Source organism: Schistocerca piceifrons, chromosome 5 (genome assembly GCF_021461385.2).
Source record: "Schistocerca piceifrons isolate TAMUIC-IGC-003096 chromosome 5, iqSchPice1.1, whole genome shotgun sequence".
In the NCBI taxonomy this organism is placed as follows: Eukaryota; Metazoa; Arthropoda; class Insecta; order Orthoptera; family Acrididae; genus Schistocerca; species Schistocerca piceifrons.
In genome coordinates, this window is record NC_060142.1 from 564,271,609 (window position 1) to 564,286,012 (window position 14,404).

Genomic DNA, 14,404 nt, shown 5'->3' on the forward strand with positions numbered 1-14,404 from the left:
CAACAGCTTTGACAAAGGGGGCCTTTCACATCAGCTGCCCCAAGTAGAGGTCACAAACCCAAATTCCAAGAGACCATACTGCACCACGATGATGTGAACCCATCAACAAGATTAGATTAGATAACATTAGGTTCAGTTATCTTTCCATTGGCCCAAAAAATGAGACGATTCTCATGGGTGTGGAACATGTCAGAAAATATAACATAAAACATTTGAATGTAATAATTACTACTGTGAACATTTGTCAGGAGATTGTTGTAATAGGTTAATAGAATGCGGTAAACTGGAACAGCTAATATTTACAGAATTAACAATTAACATGCTGTCAGAATGAACCACTGTCTTTAAATATGTCTGCTTGTGTCTGTATGTGTGGATGGATATGTGCGTGTGTGCGAGTGTATACCTGTCCTTTTTTCCCCCTAAGGTAAGTCTTTCCGCTCCCGGGATTGGAATGACTCCTTACCCTCTCCCTTAAAACCCACTTCCTTTCGTCTTCCCCTCTCCTTCCCTCTTTCCTGATGAGGCAACAGTTTGTTGCGAAAGCTTGAATTTTGTGTGTGTGTTTGTGTTTGTTTGTGTGTCTATCGACCTGCCAGCGCTTTTTTTATATATATATATATATATATATATATATATATATATATATATATATATATATATATATATATATATATATATATATATATATATATATATATAAAAAAAACAAAGATGATGTGACTTACCAAATGAAAGTATATACACTCCTGGAAATTGAAATAAGAACACCGTGAATTCATTGTCCCAGGAAGGGGAAACTTTATTGACACATTCCTGGGGTCAGATACATCACATGATCACACTGACAGAACCACAGGCACATAGACACAGGCAACAGAGCATGCACAATGTCGGCACTAGTACAGTGTATAACCACCTTTCGCAGCAATGCAGGCTGCTATTCTCCCATGGAGACGATCGTAGAGATGCTGGATGTAGTTCTGTGGAACGGCTTGCCATGCCATTTCCACCTGGCGCCTCAGTTGGACCAGCGTTCGTGCTGGACGTGCAGACTGCGTGAGACGACGCTTCATCCAGTCCCAAACATGCTCAATGGGGGACAGATCTGGAGATCTTGCTGGCCAGGGTAGTTGACTTACACCTTCTAGAGCACGTTGGGTGGCACGGGATACATGCGGACGTGCATTGTCCTGTTGGAACAGCAAGTTCCCTTGCCGGTCTAGGAATGGTAGAACGATGGGTTCGATGACGGTTTGGATGTACCGTGCACTATTCAGCGTCCCCTCGACGATCACCAGTGGTGTACGGCCAGTGTAGGAGATCGCTCCCCACACCATTATGCCGGGTGTTGGCCCTGTGTGCCTCGGTCGTATGCAGTCCTGATTGTGGCGCTCACCTGCACGGCGCCAAACACGCATACAACCATCATTGGCACCAAGGCAGAAGCGACTCTCATCGCTGAAGACGACACGTCTCCATTCGTCCCTCCATTCACGCCTGTCGCGACACCACTGGAGGCGGGCTGCACGATGTTGGGGCGTGAGCGGAAGACGGCCTAACGGTGTGCGGGACCGTAGCCCAGCTTCATGGAGACGGTTGCGAATTGTCCTCGCCGATACCCCAGGAGCAACAGTGTCCCTAATTTGCTGGGAAGTGGCGGTGCGGTCCCCTACGGCACTGCGTAGGATCCTACGGTCTTGGCGTGCATCCGTGCGTCACTGCGGTCCGGTCCCAGGTCGACGGGCACGTGCACCTTCCGCCGACCACTGGCGACAACATCGATGTACTGTGGCGACCTCACGCCCCACGTGTTGAGCAATTCGGCGGTACGTCCACCCGGCCTCCCGCATGCCCACTATACGCCCTCGCTTAAAGTCCGTCAACTGCACATACGGTTCACGTCCACGCTGTCGCGGCATGCTACCAGTGTTAAAGACTGCGATGGAGCTCCGTATGCCACGGCAAACTGGCTGACACTGACGGCGGCGGTGCACAAATGCTGCGCAGCTAGCGCCATTCGACGGCCAACACCGCGGTTCCTGGTGTGTCCGCTGTGCCGTGCGTGTGATCATTGCTTGTACAGCCCTCTCGCAGTGTCCGGAGCAAGTATGGTGGGTCTGACACACCGGTGTCAATGTGTTCTTTTTTCCATTTCCAGGAGTGTATATATATATATATATAGTATTCCCTAAATACTTTAATTCAGCTAAACCAATTGCAGTTGGAGAAACATTACTAGTTTAAACACAATGAAATTCAATCATGGCTCTTTCCCCAGCCATCTGTACCAGCTTAGCCTATGCACAACCTCATTCTGAGAGAATGATGAAATACTGGTAAACACCAAGCATCTACTTCTATTGCACTACTTTTATACACTCAGTTACAGGGTTTCTCAACAAATTATCATCCAAACATCTCCTTTTCCTGTAGCCAGTAATTTTCTTGCCCCCAGGAAAGGTGTACACATAACAATATGCCAAAATACTTTAGCCAAATCAGTTATCTATTTAACGTATAACCACCTTAAGTACCTGCCTGATGACTTCATGACTGTTGTTTGGTACCCAGTTGATATTATATATGTTGTGCAGTCATCAAGGGTACATAGTGGGCCTTCGGCTCCAAAAGCCCACACTTATTATGTTTCTTTGAATTATTTCCACACTGACACTTGTTAATGGCCCAGCATTGAAATCTGCAGCAATTTGCAGAAGGGTTGCACTTCAGTCACATTGAACGATTCCCTTCAGTCGTTGTTGGTCATGTTCTTGCAGGATCTTTTTACGGCCACAGCGATGTTGATGATTTGATATTTTACCGGATTCCTGATACTCTTGATACACTCGTGAAATGGTTGTATGGATAAATCCCCACATCATTGCTACCTCAGAGAGGTTGTATCCTACCACTCATGCACCTGCTATAACACCACATTCAAACTCACTGAAATCTTGATAGCATGCCATTGTAGCAGCACTAACCAGTCCAACAACTATGTCAGACACTTGTCTTATACAGGCATTGCCAACTACAGCATTCTTCAGCTTGACTTGCAGTGGGTTGCATCATCACTGTTGCTCGTCTTGCTCATCCAACACTTTTGCAATCATGTCCAGATGCGGAAAGGGAGGAAGAAGCAAGACTGTTATCGGGGCCAACCTCCCGCTCATGTTAGCTAGGGATGGCTGCAGCAACAAGAACAGGATGAACAAGAACAATGAGCAGTGCTACTGGTGCCAAAAGATGGGGTACCTAGCCAAGATATGCAAGAATACAGTTTGCGTCTGAAGTGCACGCAGGCGGATGACACATCTGACTGTAACAAACCGAGAGGAGTGACTGCTACTTGTACAAACTGCGACGGCACGCACACTGCTAACTCGTACGAGTGCAACAACATGAAGACCTGTATGCAGCAGAAGAGGGTCACCACACAAGAAGAGGTGGCTTATGAAGACAAGGCAGCCATCCTGCCCTCCCATGGAAATAGAGCCACCTGCTGCCACAACTGCAAGTGAGGTTGATGACCAGCACGTGCACGATGCTCCACTGGAATAGACAGACAAGACAACCATGCAACAAATGCTGGAGGTTATGACACAAGCACTACATGATCAAACGTTTCCATTTCACACCTATCCCTATCCTTATACCCCATCTAATATCCCCAAACCCTCCCTTCCCCATAAACCATAATTATTCGGCTAGGATATTACCAACTTGGCCACCATCATCCCTAAGAAGGACCTGTACCTGATAAACAGGCATCCAGTTTTCGCAGAACGTGACTGGCATCATATAATCAAACAGAAGAAGAAGAAGAAGAAGACATCTTATTCATAAACTCGTTAGTCTTTCTAGCACTCCTATTAATTCATTCTTGTCTGCTCAGACTAGTCCAATGCCACTCCAATAGTCCCAAAAACCAATATCAATCCAAAACCAGTGGAGTAAATGTCCAAGGACAACAAACTCCAGCATATAGACAATCTCTAGGGAGGTTGCCATCGCCAGAGTAGAGAGGGCAGACAATCAAAAATTACACGAAGCAAAATGTAGTGTGAGGAGGGCTATGCGAAAGGTGTTCAACAAATTCGAAAGTAAAGTTCTATGTACTGACTTGGCAGAAAATCGTAAGAAATTTTGGTCTTATGTCATGGATCAAAACAAAATGTCCAGACACTCTGTGACCAAAATGGTACTGAAACAGAGGATGACTAATGGCCGAAATACTAAATGTCTTTTTCCTAAGCTGTTTCACAGAGGAAGACTTTGCTATAGTTCCTTCTCTAGATTGTCACACAGATGACAAAATGGTAGATATCGAAATAGATGACAGACGGATAGAAAAACAATTAAAATCGCTCAAAAGAGGAAAGTCCGCTGGACCTGATGGGATACCAGTTCTATTTTAGACAGAGTACATGAAGGAACTTGCCCCCTTCTCGCAGCAGTGTACCATAGGTCTCTAGAAGAGCATAGAGTTCCAAAAGATTGGAAAAGGGCACAGGTCTTCCCCATTTTCTAGAAGGGATGCCGAACAGATGTGCAGAACTATAGACCTATTTCTCTAACATCGGTCAGTTGTAGAATTTTGAAACACGTATTATGTTCGAGTATAATGACTTTTCTGGAGACTAGAAATCTACTCTGTAGGAATCAGCATGGGTTTCGAAAAAGACGATCATGTGAAACCCAGCTCGCGCTATTCATCCACAAAACTCAGAGGGCCATAGACACAGGTCCCCAGGTTCTTGACTTCTGCAAGGCGTTTTATACAGTTCCCCACAGTCGTTTAATGAACAAACTAAGAGCATATGAACTATCAGACGAATTTTGTGATTGGATTGAAGAGTTCCTAGATAACAGAATGCAGCATGTCATTCTCAATGGAGAGAAGTCTTCCAAAGTAAGGGGAGTGTCATAGGACCATTGCTATTCACAATATATATAAATGACCTTGTGGATAACATTGGAAGTTCACTGAGGCTTTTTGCAGATGATGCTGTAGTATATCAAGAGGTTGTAACAATGAAAAATTGTACTGAAATGCAGGAGGATCTGCAACGAATTGACGCATGGTGCAGGGAATGGCAACTGAATCTTGATCTAGACAAGTGTAATGTGCTGCAAATACATAGAAAGAAAGATCCTTTATCATTTAGCTATAATATAGCAAGTCAGCAACTGGAAGCAGTTAATTCCACAAATTATCTGCGAGTAGACATTAGGAGTGATTTAAATTGGAATGACCACATAAAATTAATCATCAGTAAAGCAGATGCCAGACTGAGATTCATTCGAAGAATCCTAAGGAAATGCAGTCCGAAAACAAAGGAAGTAGGTTACAGTATGCTTGTCCGCTCAATGCTTGAATACTGCTCACCAGTGTGGGATCCATACCAGATAGGGTTCATAGAAGAGATAGAGAACATCCAATGGAGAGCAGTGCGCTTCATTACAGGATCATTTAGTAATCGCTAAAGCATCACAGAGATGATAGATAAACTCCAGTGAAAGACTCTGCAAGAGAGATGCTCAGTAGCTCGGTATGGGCTTTTGTTGAAGTTTCAAGAACATACCTTCACCAAGGAGTCAAGTAGTATATTGCTCCCTCCTATGTATATCTCATGAAGAGACCATGAGGATAAAATCAAAGAGCCCACATAGAGCCATACCAACAACCTATCTTTCCATGAACAATACGAGACTGGAACAGAAGGGAGAACCAATAGAGGTACTCAAGGTATCCTCCGCCACACATCATCAGGTGGCTTGCAGAGTATGTATGTAGATGTAGACGTAGATGTATTCTGCCTGTTTACACTGTATTTGAATACTCATTCCTATAGGTCTACCAGTTTCCTTGCCGCTTCAATGTGTAAAGCCTATTTTGTTATGGGGACATGCTTATTACATTCTTTAATACGTTTAATATTTTAAATTGTCATTATTGTATAAAAGAGCATTCAATTGTGGATACTGAGTAATTGGTTATGTTAGTTACATTTACCAAGCTATTGTATTTTCTTATTGCTTTTAAATTGTCAGGGTTTTGTGTAAGGAACATTTTGTTTTGATGCTTAATGACTGATGTTTTAATAACATTCTTATTGTTCATAATACTGTCTGATACTTTTAATGAAATTCTCAGAGTTGTAAAAGATATATGATTAAATGTAGAACATGAGTGGGTGGATGTGGAGATGAAAGTGCATATGTAGAAGCGGGTGTACAATCAATGATCCGATAACAAAAAATGAAAATATTAATAGCAATAGTAATAATGATAACTATTACTGTAAATATGCATTAGAATTTTTAAAGGGAGGTCACAGCATGTTATATTGGAGAGTCGTCGTCAGATGTAGCCTAGAAGTAACTTCGGGTGTGCCCAGGGAAGTGTGTTGGGACCTTTACTGATCAAGTTGTTATTAAAGACCTCACAGACAACATTAATAGTAAAATTATGTTTTTTTGAAATGATGCAATGAAAGAAAATATGTCAATTATTGATAAGACTTTAACGTGGTGCAGACATTGGCAACTTGCTCTAAATCAGAGGCCAACAAACTTTTTTGCTCAAGGGCCAAAACTAGCAATATGATGTGGCACCTCGGGCCGTAGATTTCAAGTTCTTTTTATTAACTGGCAAACCATACAAATGGTGTGTTATGAACCTCTAATAGACTAGCTATAGTAAAGAAGTGAGAGGTTTACCACTGACTTTCTAGCACTTATCGTTAAAGTCAATACTATTCGGACCACTACATGTAGAATGTTCTCTGTTTCAGATTGTTGCCACACTCAATGACCCATAAACTGTAACACTGTAATTGCCCGACGAAATGTTGCTGTGTTCTCTTTGTGAACAGATGGTTAATAACAGCAAATGGACTTATACTTAAATGTATTATGTAACATGAGACATGATCACAACTGTTTTCTACATGTTTTGAAAGTCATTTTTCTTCAATTCACTTGACTGAACTACAACAGCCTTAATTTTATTTCATACTAGATGAGGTACCTGGCATTGGCTAGATATGTATTTATTCCAATCTTACATTATTCTGTCTCTTCCTTCCCTCACGCTCTGACGCCCATCTCAACTTTCCCCTCGCTCACCATCTCTTCACCCCTTTATCTGTCCATTTCGCAGTCCCTCTGTGTGTGTCCATGTCTTCCTCCCCCTTCTCCCTCCACATTACCATCCCCTGCCCCAATAAGACGTTGCCTTTGCTTACCCCACAATATTTCTTTACAGATTGAAAATAACATGTGTATCAGTGTGGTTGAAATCGATCCGAGGGTTTAGGAGGAGAAGTGGAGGATAAACACACTCACTCAGTCACTCACTCACTCTCTCTCTCTCTCTCTCTCTCTCTCTCTCTCTCTCTCACACACACACACACACACACACACACACACACACACACACACACACACACACACACACACATTTTAAGAGCTAATGACTAATTACTTCTCTTAACAAATATGTACCACGTATTACCGTCTCTATAATGTGTATTCATGAATCCAATGCACTTTCATTTAAGATTGATACAATAGCAGATAATTGGTACGAGGCACATGCACCCATTTGTTGTCAGCACTGACAAACAAACAAGAAAACATTTCCATTACAATGTACTGTCCCACTGCAAAGACAAATGTATCTGCCCCTGTACCAAGTGGCACCTGTAAAGGTGATAGAACAAATTTTGATGAAGGAGACGGGTACAGCCGACAGCTGCAAACCATTTATTCTTCACCGGATTTCGATATATATCATTTATTGTTCTTCAGAAACTATAAACATTAGCACCTGTTAAAATGAAATAGTACTTTTGCAAACAAACCACTCGCAACTGTTGGATGTATGTGACTCCTTCGGCACATAACATTGCTTTGCAGTTGCTGACAACAATAAGCCATGTTTATGACACTGAAATTCAGCAGTACAGGGAAAAAGAGTTTTAAATACCCATCCTCCAGTTTCACAACTACTAGATTATGAGGGATATACTCATAGGAGACATAAGAGTAGTTGTGTCACCTTGTCAACAATTACATCTTTAGTCAGTCTTCACAGGAGTCGAGTGTTGAGACCAACAGGAATAATTGTTGTGGTAGCATGAGTCAATGACGACATGTGCAATTCACAGACTTTCACAGAATGACTGTCACCATGTTCACGAGTGGTGAAAACTGCATAAAATGCTGCTGATCAGATTTCAGTAAACTGGAAAAAAAGCATACAGTGCATGTGACTAATTCACTCCAGTTTAATTATCTCTGTTAAAATAAAATTCACGTGGCTTGCATATCTTACAACATTCATGTAGCTAGGCAGGAGCATATGAAGGGTGAAAGGAAGGAAGGGAATCATTAGTAATTTTTAGCCACTACCAAAAACAAATCTGGCCTCAGTGTATCTTGCTCCTGAAATTTATTTTAAAGTACTTTCGTGCAAGATGAGATAGATTTATTATTAAAACATTATATTACATTATTCAAATGGCCACAAAACTTTATTGTAATTGCATTAATCTCAAACTTTCAAAAAATATAGAAATAAATAAGAAATTTAACAAATAAGAAAAGAACAGATGCACTGCACATGCAACAGGCAATATAAGAAAGCTACAAGTCTCTTATTTAATCAGTTTTTATTCATTATAATTGCGAAACAAAAGTAAATACAAATATATAATTTTCATTAATATGACTTGTGATGTTGAACTTATTTGCTATGTCGTCTATATCTGCGTCATTTGGGCTGCATGCAATCCCCATTGCGTCTTCTAAATGACTGGACAACCGATTACGATATTTATTTTTCAGGTACTTCATTTTTTAAAATGAAGCCTCACAATGGTAACTTGAAGGAAATTGTGTTAAAATGAACTGCGCACAGTCTCGTAAATTTCTATATAATTGCTAGGCACACATTTCCTAAATTCAGTGTACTGTTGTTTTTCACGATGTTCTATAAACTGAGCCATCGAAGCTAAATCTGTACTGGAATCACATGCAAGACTGAAGTATTTGCATAGCTTGACTTTATTAATTACTGCCTCAAATATATATTTTGAACTATCTTCTATACAAAGTCGACAGGTAGATTCTGACAGTGTGAGCTTATTTATTTCAGCTGACATTTGTTTACTATTGGTGAAATTTTGAAACAAAGTTTCAGAAACAGTCATCATACATTGCTCCACTAACTCAGCATCAGTGAAAGCTTTCATATTTTTTGCCGGAATATTACATACTTGGTATGATGCTCTTGTGACAGCCTCACTTTGCCCAACTGCTGCAAACATAACGTTTTGTTGCAGATGAATGGTAGATTTTAGATGAGCAATTTTTTCATTTGAATTCATTTGAATTCAAAGGAAAAGCTACTGTAAATGAATGGTGCTTACTTGTGTAGTGGCGAAATAAACTGTATCTCTCCAGTGCCAAAATCGTATCCCGGCATATTAAGCAAGCATCAGTACCTTCTTTGTCTCCATTTATAAAGCACAACTCTTCTTCCCATACTTCTTGGAAACTTCTTTCCTCTTCACATATTTTCCTCTTAGTCACTATTCCTGATGGTACTGCAAACATTATTTATTCCACTAATAATTATATCACCAAATATAACCACAAATACACTCTATACGCGACAAAGCCCGCCGCCGACAAACGAGCGGCCGTGGGCACGCGGCGTGTTTGATGCACGGCTCACATTGTTGGCTAGCAGGTGTCTCACGCCTTTAGCGCTGCGGAACACCGGCACGTGGCGCGTTAAATGAAAGTGGTGAATGGTTTTCAGTTACGTAATTACTTCCCCGACTTTAATCACAATTCTACCCAATTTCCGTAAACAAAACACCGCTACGCCATACAAGTAGATAACTAATGCTACCCGTGCGAAGCCGAGGAGGGTCGCGGGCCGCATGAAAACATGATCTGGGCCGCAGTTTAACGACCACTGTTCTAAATGTTCAGAAATGTAAAATTTTGCACTACACAAAACTAAAAAATGTTGTGTTCTATGACTATAATATCAATGAGTCACTGTTGAAACAGGCCATTCCATACAAATAACTCAGTGTAACACTTTTTAGGGAAATGAAATGATCATACAGTTTCCGTCGTGGGTAAAGCAGGTGATACACTTCGGTTTATTGGTAGAATACTGGATAAGTGCCGTTGGTCTACAAAAGAGATTGATTACACACAACTTGTAAAACCGGGTCTAGAATATTGCTCAAGTGTGTGGTACCTGTACCAGATAGGACTAAAGGGCTATATTGACTGTATACAGAGAAGGGCAACACGAATTATCACAGGTTTGTTTAATCCGTGGGAGAGTGTCACAGCGATACTGAAGGAAATGAAATGGCACTCTTTTGAAGACAGGCTGAACTATTCCGAGAAAGTCACTAACAAAATTTAAAGAATCGGCTTCAAATGATTACTCGGGGATATACTACAACCCCCTAAGTAACATCACAAAGAGATCGTGAGGATCAGATTAGAATAATTACTGCACGCACAGAGGCATTCAATCATTCTCCCAGCGTTTCATACATTAATGGAACAGAAAGAAACCCTAGTAACTGGTACAATGGGACGTACTCTCTGCCATGACCCTCATGGTGGTTTGCGGAGTACAGATGTAGATGGGAGCTGTTACATGATTTGCTTTATTTCTTTCAAGGGTCATTTATGTCTACTGGATTCAACAGTTTTAATTTCGGCGTATAAATATCATGGAGACTTTGCCCCTGAGCTTAAGAGAATTACAATGCAGCAACCTGCTTTTACATTTTAGATCCGTCATCGTGACAAACTTCCCAAACAAAACAGCTATTCATGGCCGGGTAAACAAATGTCGCGGGCGCAGGAACCAGCCAATAAGTATGTGATATGAATTCACCCAATGAGTTTCACTACTGAGATTTACAGATTTTTCAGAGAAATTAGACACACATCCTAGAATCGATATTAATTATTTTTTAAAAAGATATTGGGCCGCAATTTGCAGCACAATGGAAAATCATTACAAGTAAGAATCACATAATTATACTGAGCAGCGTACTTTCTGTATAGAATTTTCTTCGTTATGATGGTTATACGCAAAGTTGCGAATCAAAGATGAAGCATGACAGGGAACTGAAGCCATCGACCAACACAGTTTACACTTTACAGTAAGTGTACAGTGTCAGAAATACAGATGGATATGGACTTCAACGTGAAGAAATTAGTTCGGGACGCAGGGACAGCAATCAGTCGTGTAGTGCAGGTCAGTTGGAGGCCCATATTAGAAACAGTTTTAGAATCGGAATTGTACTGTTGATTTTGTACTGCATTGCTGTCTTATTTTTGAAGTGTCAGTTTTCGTGATTATGTTCTTACGTTTTTCTAGTTAACAGAAGAAAAATTAGGGACGTCTGAAAAGACAGAACTCGATGCCCATTTTGAAAATTTAGCCGAGCGGTCAGATACAACAAAATTATGGACAGAAAAGATACTGAGAGACACGGAAGCCGTACTTACACCAAACCCAGGTGAGTGAAAAATGATTCATAATGTTAGCCTCGCAGTCGCATTAACACAGCATTTATGACTTCCCTCCCTTCACGAATGTCATTTTCTTAATAGGCAGTGGAGTGCCAAAGACAGAGTATTAACATTATTTAACATGTCTTCTGTCAATAGGCGCAGTAATGCCAATACGGAATCCTCGCTTATGTGTATTAGGTGGGGCAAATGTGCGCTTTCAGTGGAAACATATTAAATGTGGCAGTGATTTCTTAACGTCTTATAAACTGTCAGTACTTGAAGTTGACAAACGGTCGAACTAATTCTGAATGTTCAATAGAACCAAGATGTGCTATTGGGAGACAGTAGTCATTAAATGGTTATGTTCTGGTGGGATGAATAGTATATTCTTGGTGTTTTCAAACAAAGTGCAGATGGGCATGTCATATTGTTGTCAGTTATGAACTTATCCTACTGTAAAAAGATCTTGCCAAATAAATACTGGTGTAACAATTAGAAACCTTGGAATAATTAGCACTGCAGTCAGTTGTGAAGTTTTAGCATGAGTCCAGGCATAGTGGTAGGGAAAATTGTCATACTGCTCCAACCTAATCAATTTCAGATTAATCATTTGGTGCAGTGTATTAATGTAGGGACTGAAAAATTACTCAGCTATTCTTACACCTAATTCCCAGAAGCTCACGGGCTATTTTCATGGTAAATGATTGTGACACACATGACAGAAATGAGTGATTTTATCTATTTGCTAGACCTCATGCTGTGCTACAGATCACTCTCACCACAACAAAGTTTTCTGGGGGAAGGGTGTCCACTACCACATTGAGAGTCCATCCTGTGAAAGCCTAGTCATCTTTGCAAACTGTTGTAACCCACAACCATTTGAAAGCAAATTGACTGTCTCAGGATGTGTTCTAGCAACAGATTTCTTCTTTTAGTCAAGTTGTCCCATAAATTTCTCTCCTCATTTTAATTGATTACCTTTTCATTAGTAATCTTTCTATCTAGTCCCTTAGGTTTCTTCTGTATAACCACGTTTAAAAACTTTGTATTTTAATGTCTGTATTGTTGGAGATTTATGTTTGACCTCCATGTAACGCTACACTCCCAACAGGGCTTTTTAGAAAGGATGCCTTAACATTAAAATTTATATTAGACGTTTATTTTTTTTTTCTTTCTCAGAAAAGCTTTCCATGCTGTTACCAGTTCGCATTCTATATTCTCTTCTGTCTTCTGCCTGTGCCAATTATTTTGATGGATAAATAGCAAAATTTGTCTAATAGTTCTAGGGTCTTAATATCCTAAGTGAATTTCTTTGGTATCACCTGATTTAATTTGACTGCACTCCATTATCGTCGTTCTGTTTGTATGGATATTAATTTTATAAACTTTTCCAAGACACGACCCAGTTTGTTCAACTGCTCCTCAGTGTCCATTTCTATTTATTTATTTAGTTGATCATTGGCCATGTAGTACAGTAGTATTGAACATGTCAAACAGTCTGATAGAATTACAATGTAATCGCCAAAGGTCAAAGTTTTTATTTCTTCTCTCCATACTAACTTCCTTTTCCAGATTTCTTGTTTGTTTCTTCCATATCTTGCTGTATGTACACACTGAACAACCTAGAGGATATGTTAAAACACTGTCTCACTCTCTTCTTAACTACTGCTGTCTTTTCATATTCAGCTACCATAACTGCAGTTTGGCTTTTGTATTAGTTGTTCTTGCTACCTTCAGAATTTCACACAGTATTTGTCAACATTGTCAAAGGCTTTCTTTAAATCAACAAATGAAATAATTGTAGATTTCTTCAGGCTATATTCTAAGGTCAGTGTATGATGAGTATTGCCTCAAGTGTTAATTGTCACTATTGTGCAAACATGACTTACTTAACTGATGGTCTGGTAATATTCACAACTCTCGGTAACTGCCCTCTTAGGAATTGGAATTTTTACATCCTTCTTGAAGCGTGAGGGTGCTCTATCTGCTGTATCTCTTGCATACCAGTTTGAATTCTTTTGTTGTGGCTGGCTCTCTCTAATGGATCTCAGTGATTCTGAGGAATGTAGTTTCCTTCCAGGTGCTTGTTACACATTAGACCTTTCAGTGCTTTGTCAAATTCACACACTATTTTAATTTTTTCCATGTTCCTGTATTATACTTCACGATTACATGGAAACATTCCACTATCTTAGCTCCCCAATCAGCGCCATGTTTGCTTATAGTGTCAATCCATACAAAGTGGTCCAGCACTCAGAAAAATTTGAAGTTTTTAGACTGGGATGAGGTGTACCGTGAACCTGATGCCAATTTAAAATATAATTTATTTCATGACATTTTTTAAATGCATTTGAAAACTGCTTCCCCAAGAAAATAGTTAAATATACTCATAAGAAACCTTGTAACAAACCATGGCTTACTAAGGGTGTAAAAATATCTTGTAACCGGAAAAGGGAACTGTATCTGACAGCAAGAAAGAGTGGTGACCCAGAAACTATCAAAAATTATAAAAACTACTGTGTTATATTAAGAAAAGTTATTAAAAAATCCAGGAGTATGTGTATCATGTCTGAAATCAGCAACTCTGATAATAAAATTAAAACAATTTGGAATATTATTAAAAGAGAAACAGGTCAACCAAGAGCAGAGGAAGACAGTATTACCATCAAATTGAATGAAAACTTTATGAACAAAAAGTCAGAAGTTGAAAATATTTTTAATGATCATTTTCTAAATGTTGTGGATATATTAGGATCCAGGTGTTCATTAGAAGATGCTAGGCTGTTAATGGAAGAGGCCATACCTATGCAATTTGATACAATTGAAATCTCAC

The 14,404-nt window shown here is 40.0% G+C and overlaps 1 protein-coding gene across 3 annotated transcripts in view; it reads left to right on the forward strand.

The window, feature by feature from the left end:
- The first annotated feature begins 11,125 nt into the window (after positions 1–11,125).
- LOC124798139 (endophilin-B1) overlaps positions 11,126–14,404 on the forward strand; it is a 228,520-nt gene continuing 225,241 nt past the window's right edge. The window contains exons 1-2 of one of the 3 annotated variants that reach the window (XM_047261413.1): positions 11,126–11,311; positions 11,435–11,576. In XM_047261413.1, the coding sequence (XP_047117369.1) occupies positions 11,243–11,311; positions 11,435–11,576 (211 nt within the window). In that variant the 5' untranslated portion in view covers positions 11,126–11,242. The remainder of the gene's footprint in view (positions 11,312–11,434; positions 11,577–14,404) is intronic. The other 2 variants (XM_047261414.1, XM_047261415.1) reach the window with 2 other exon arrangements.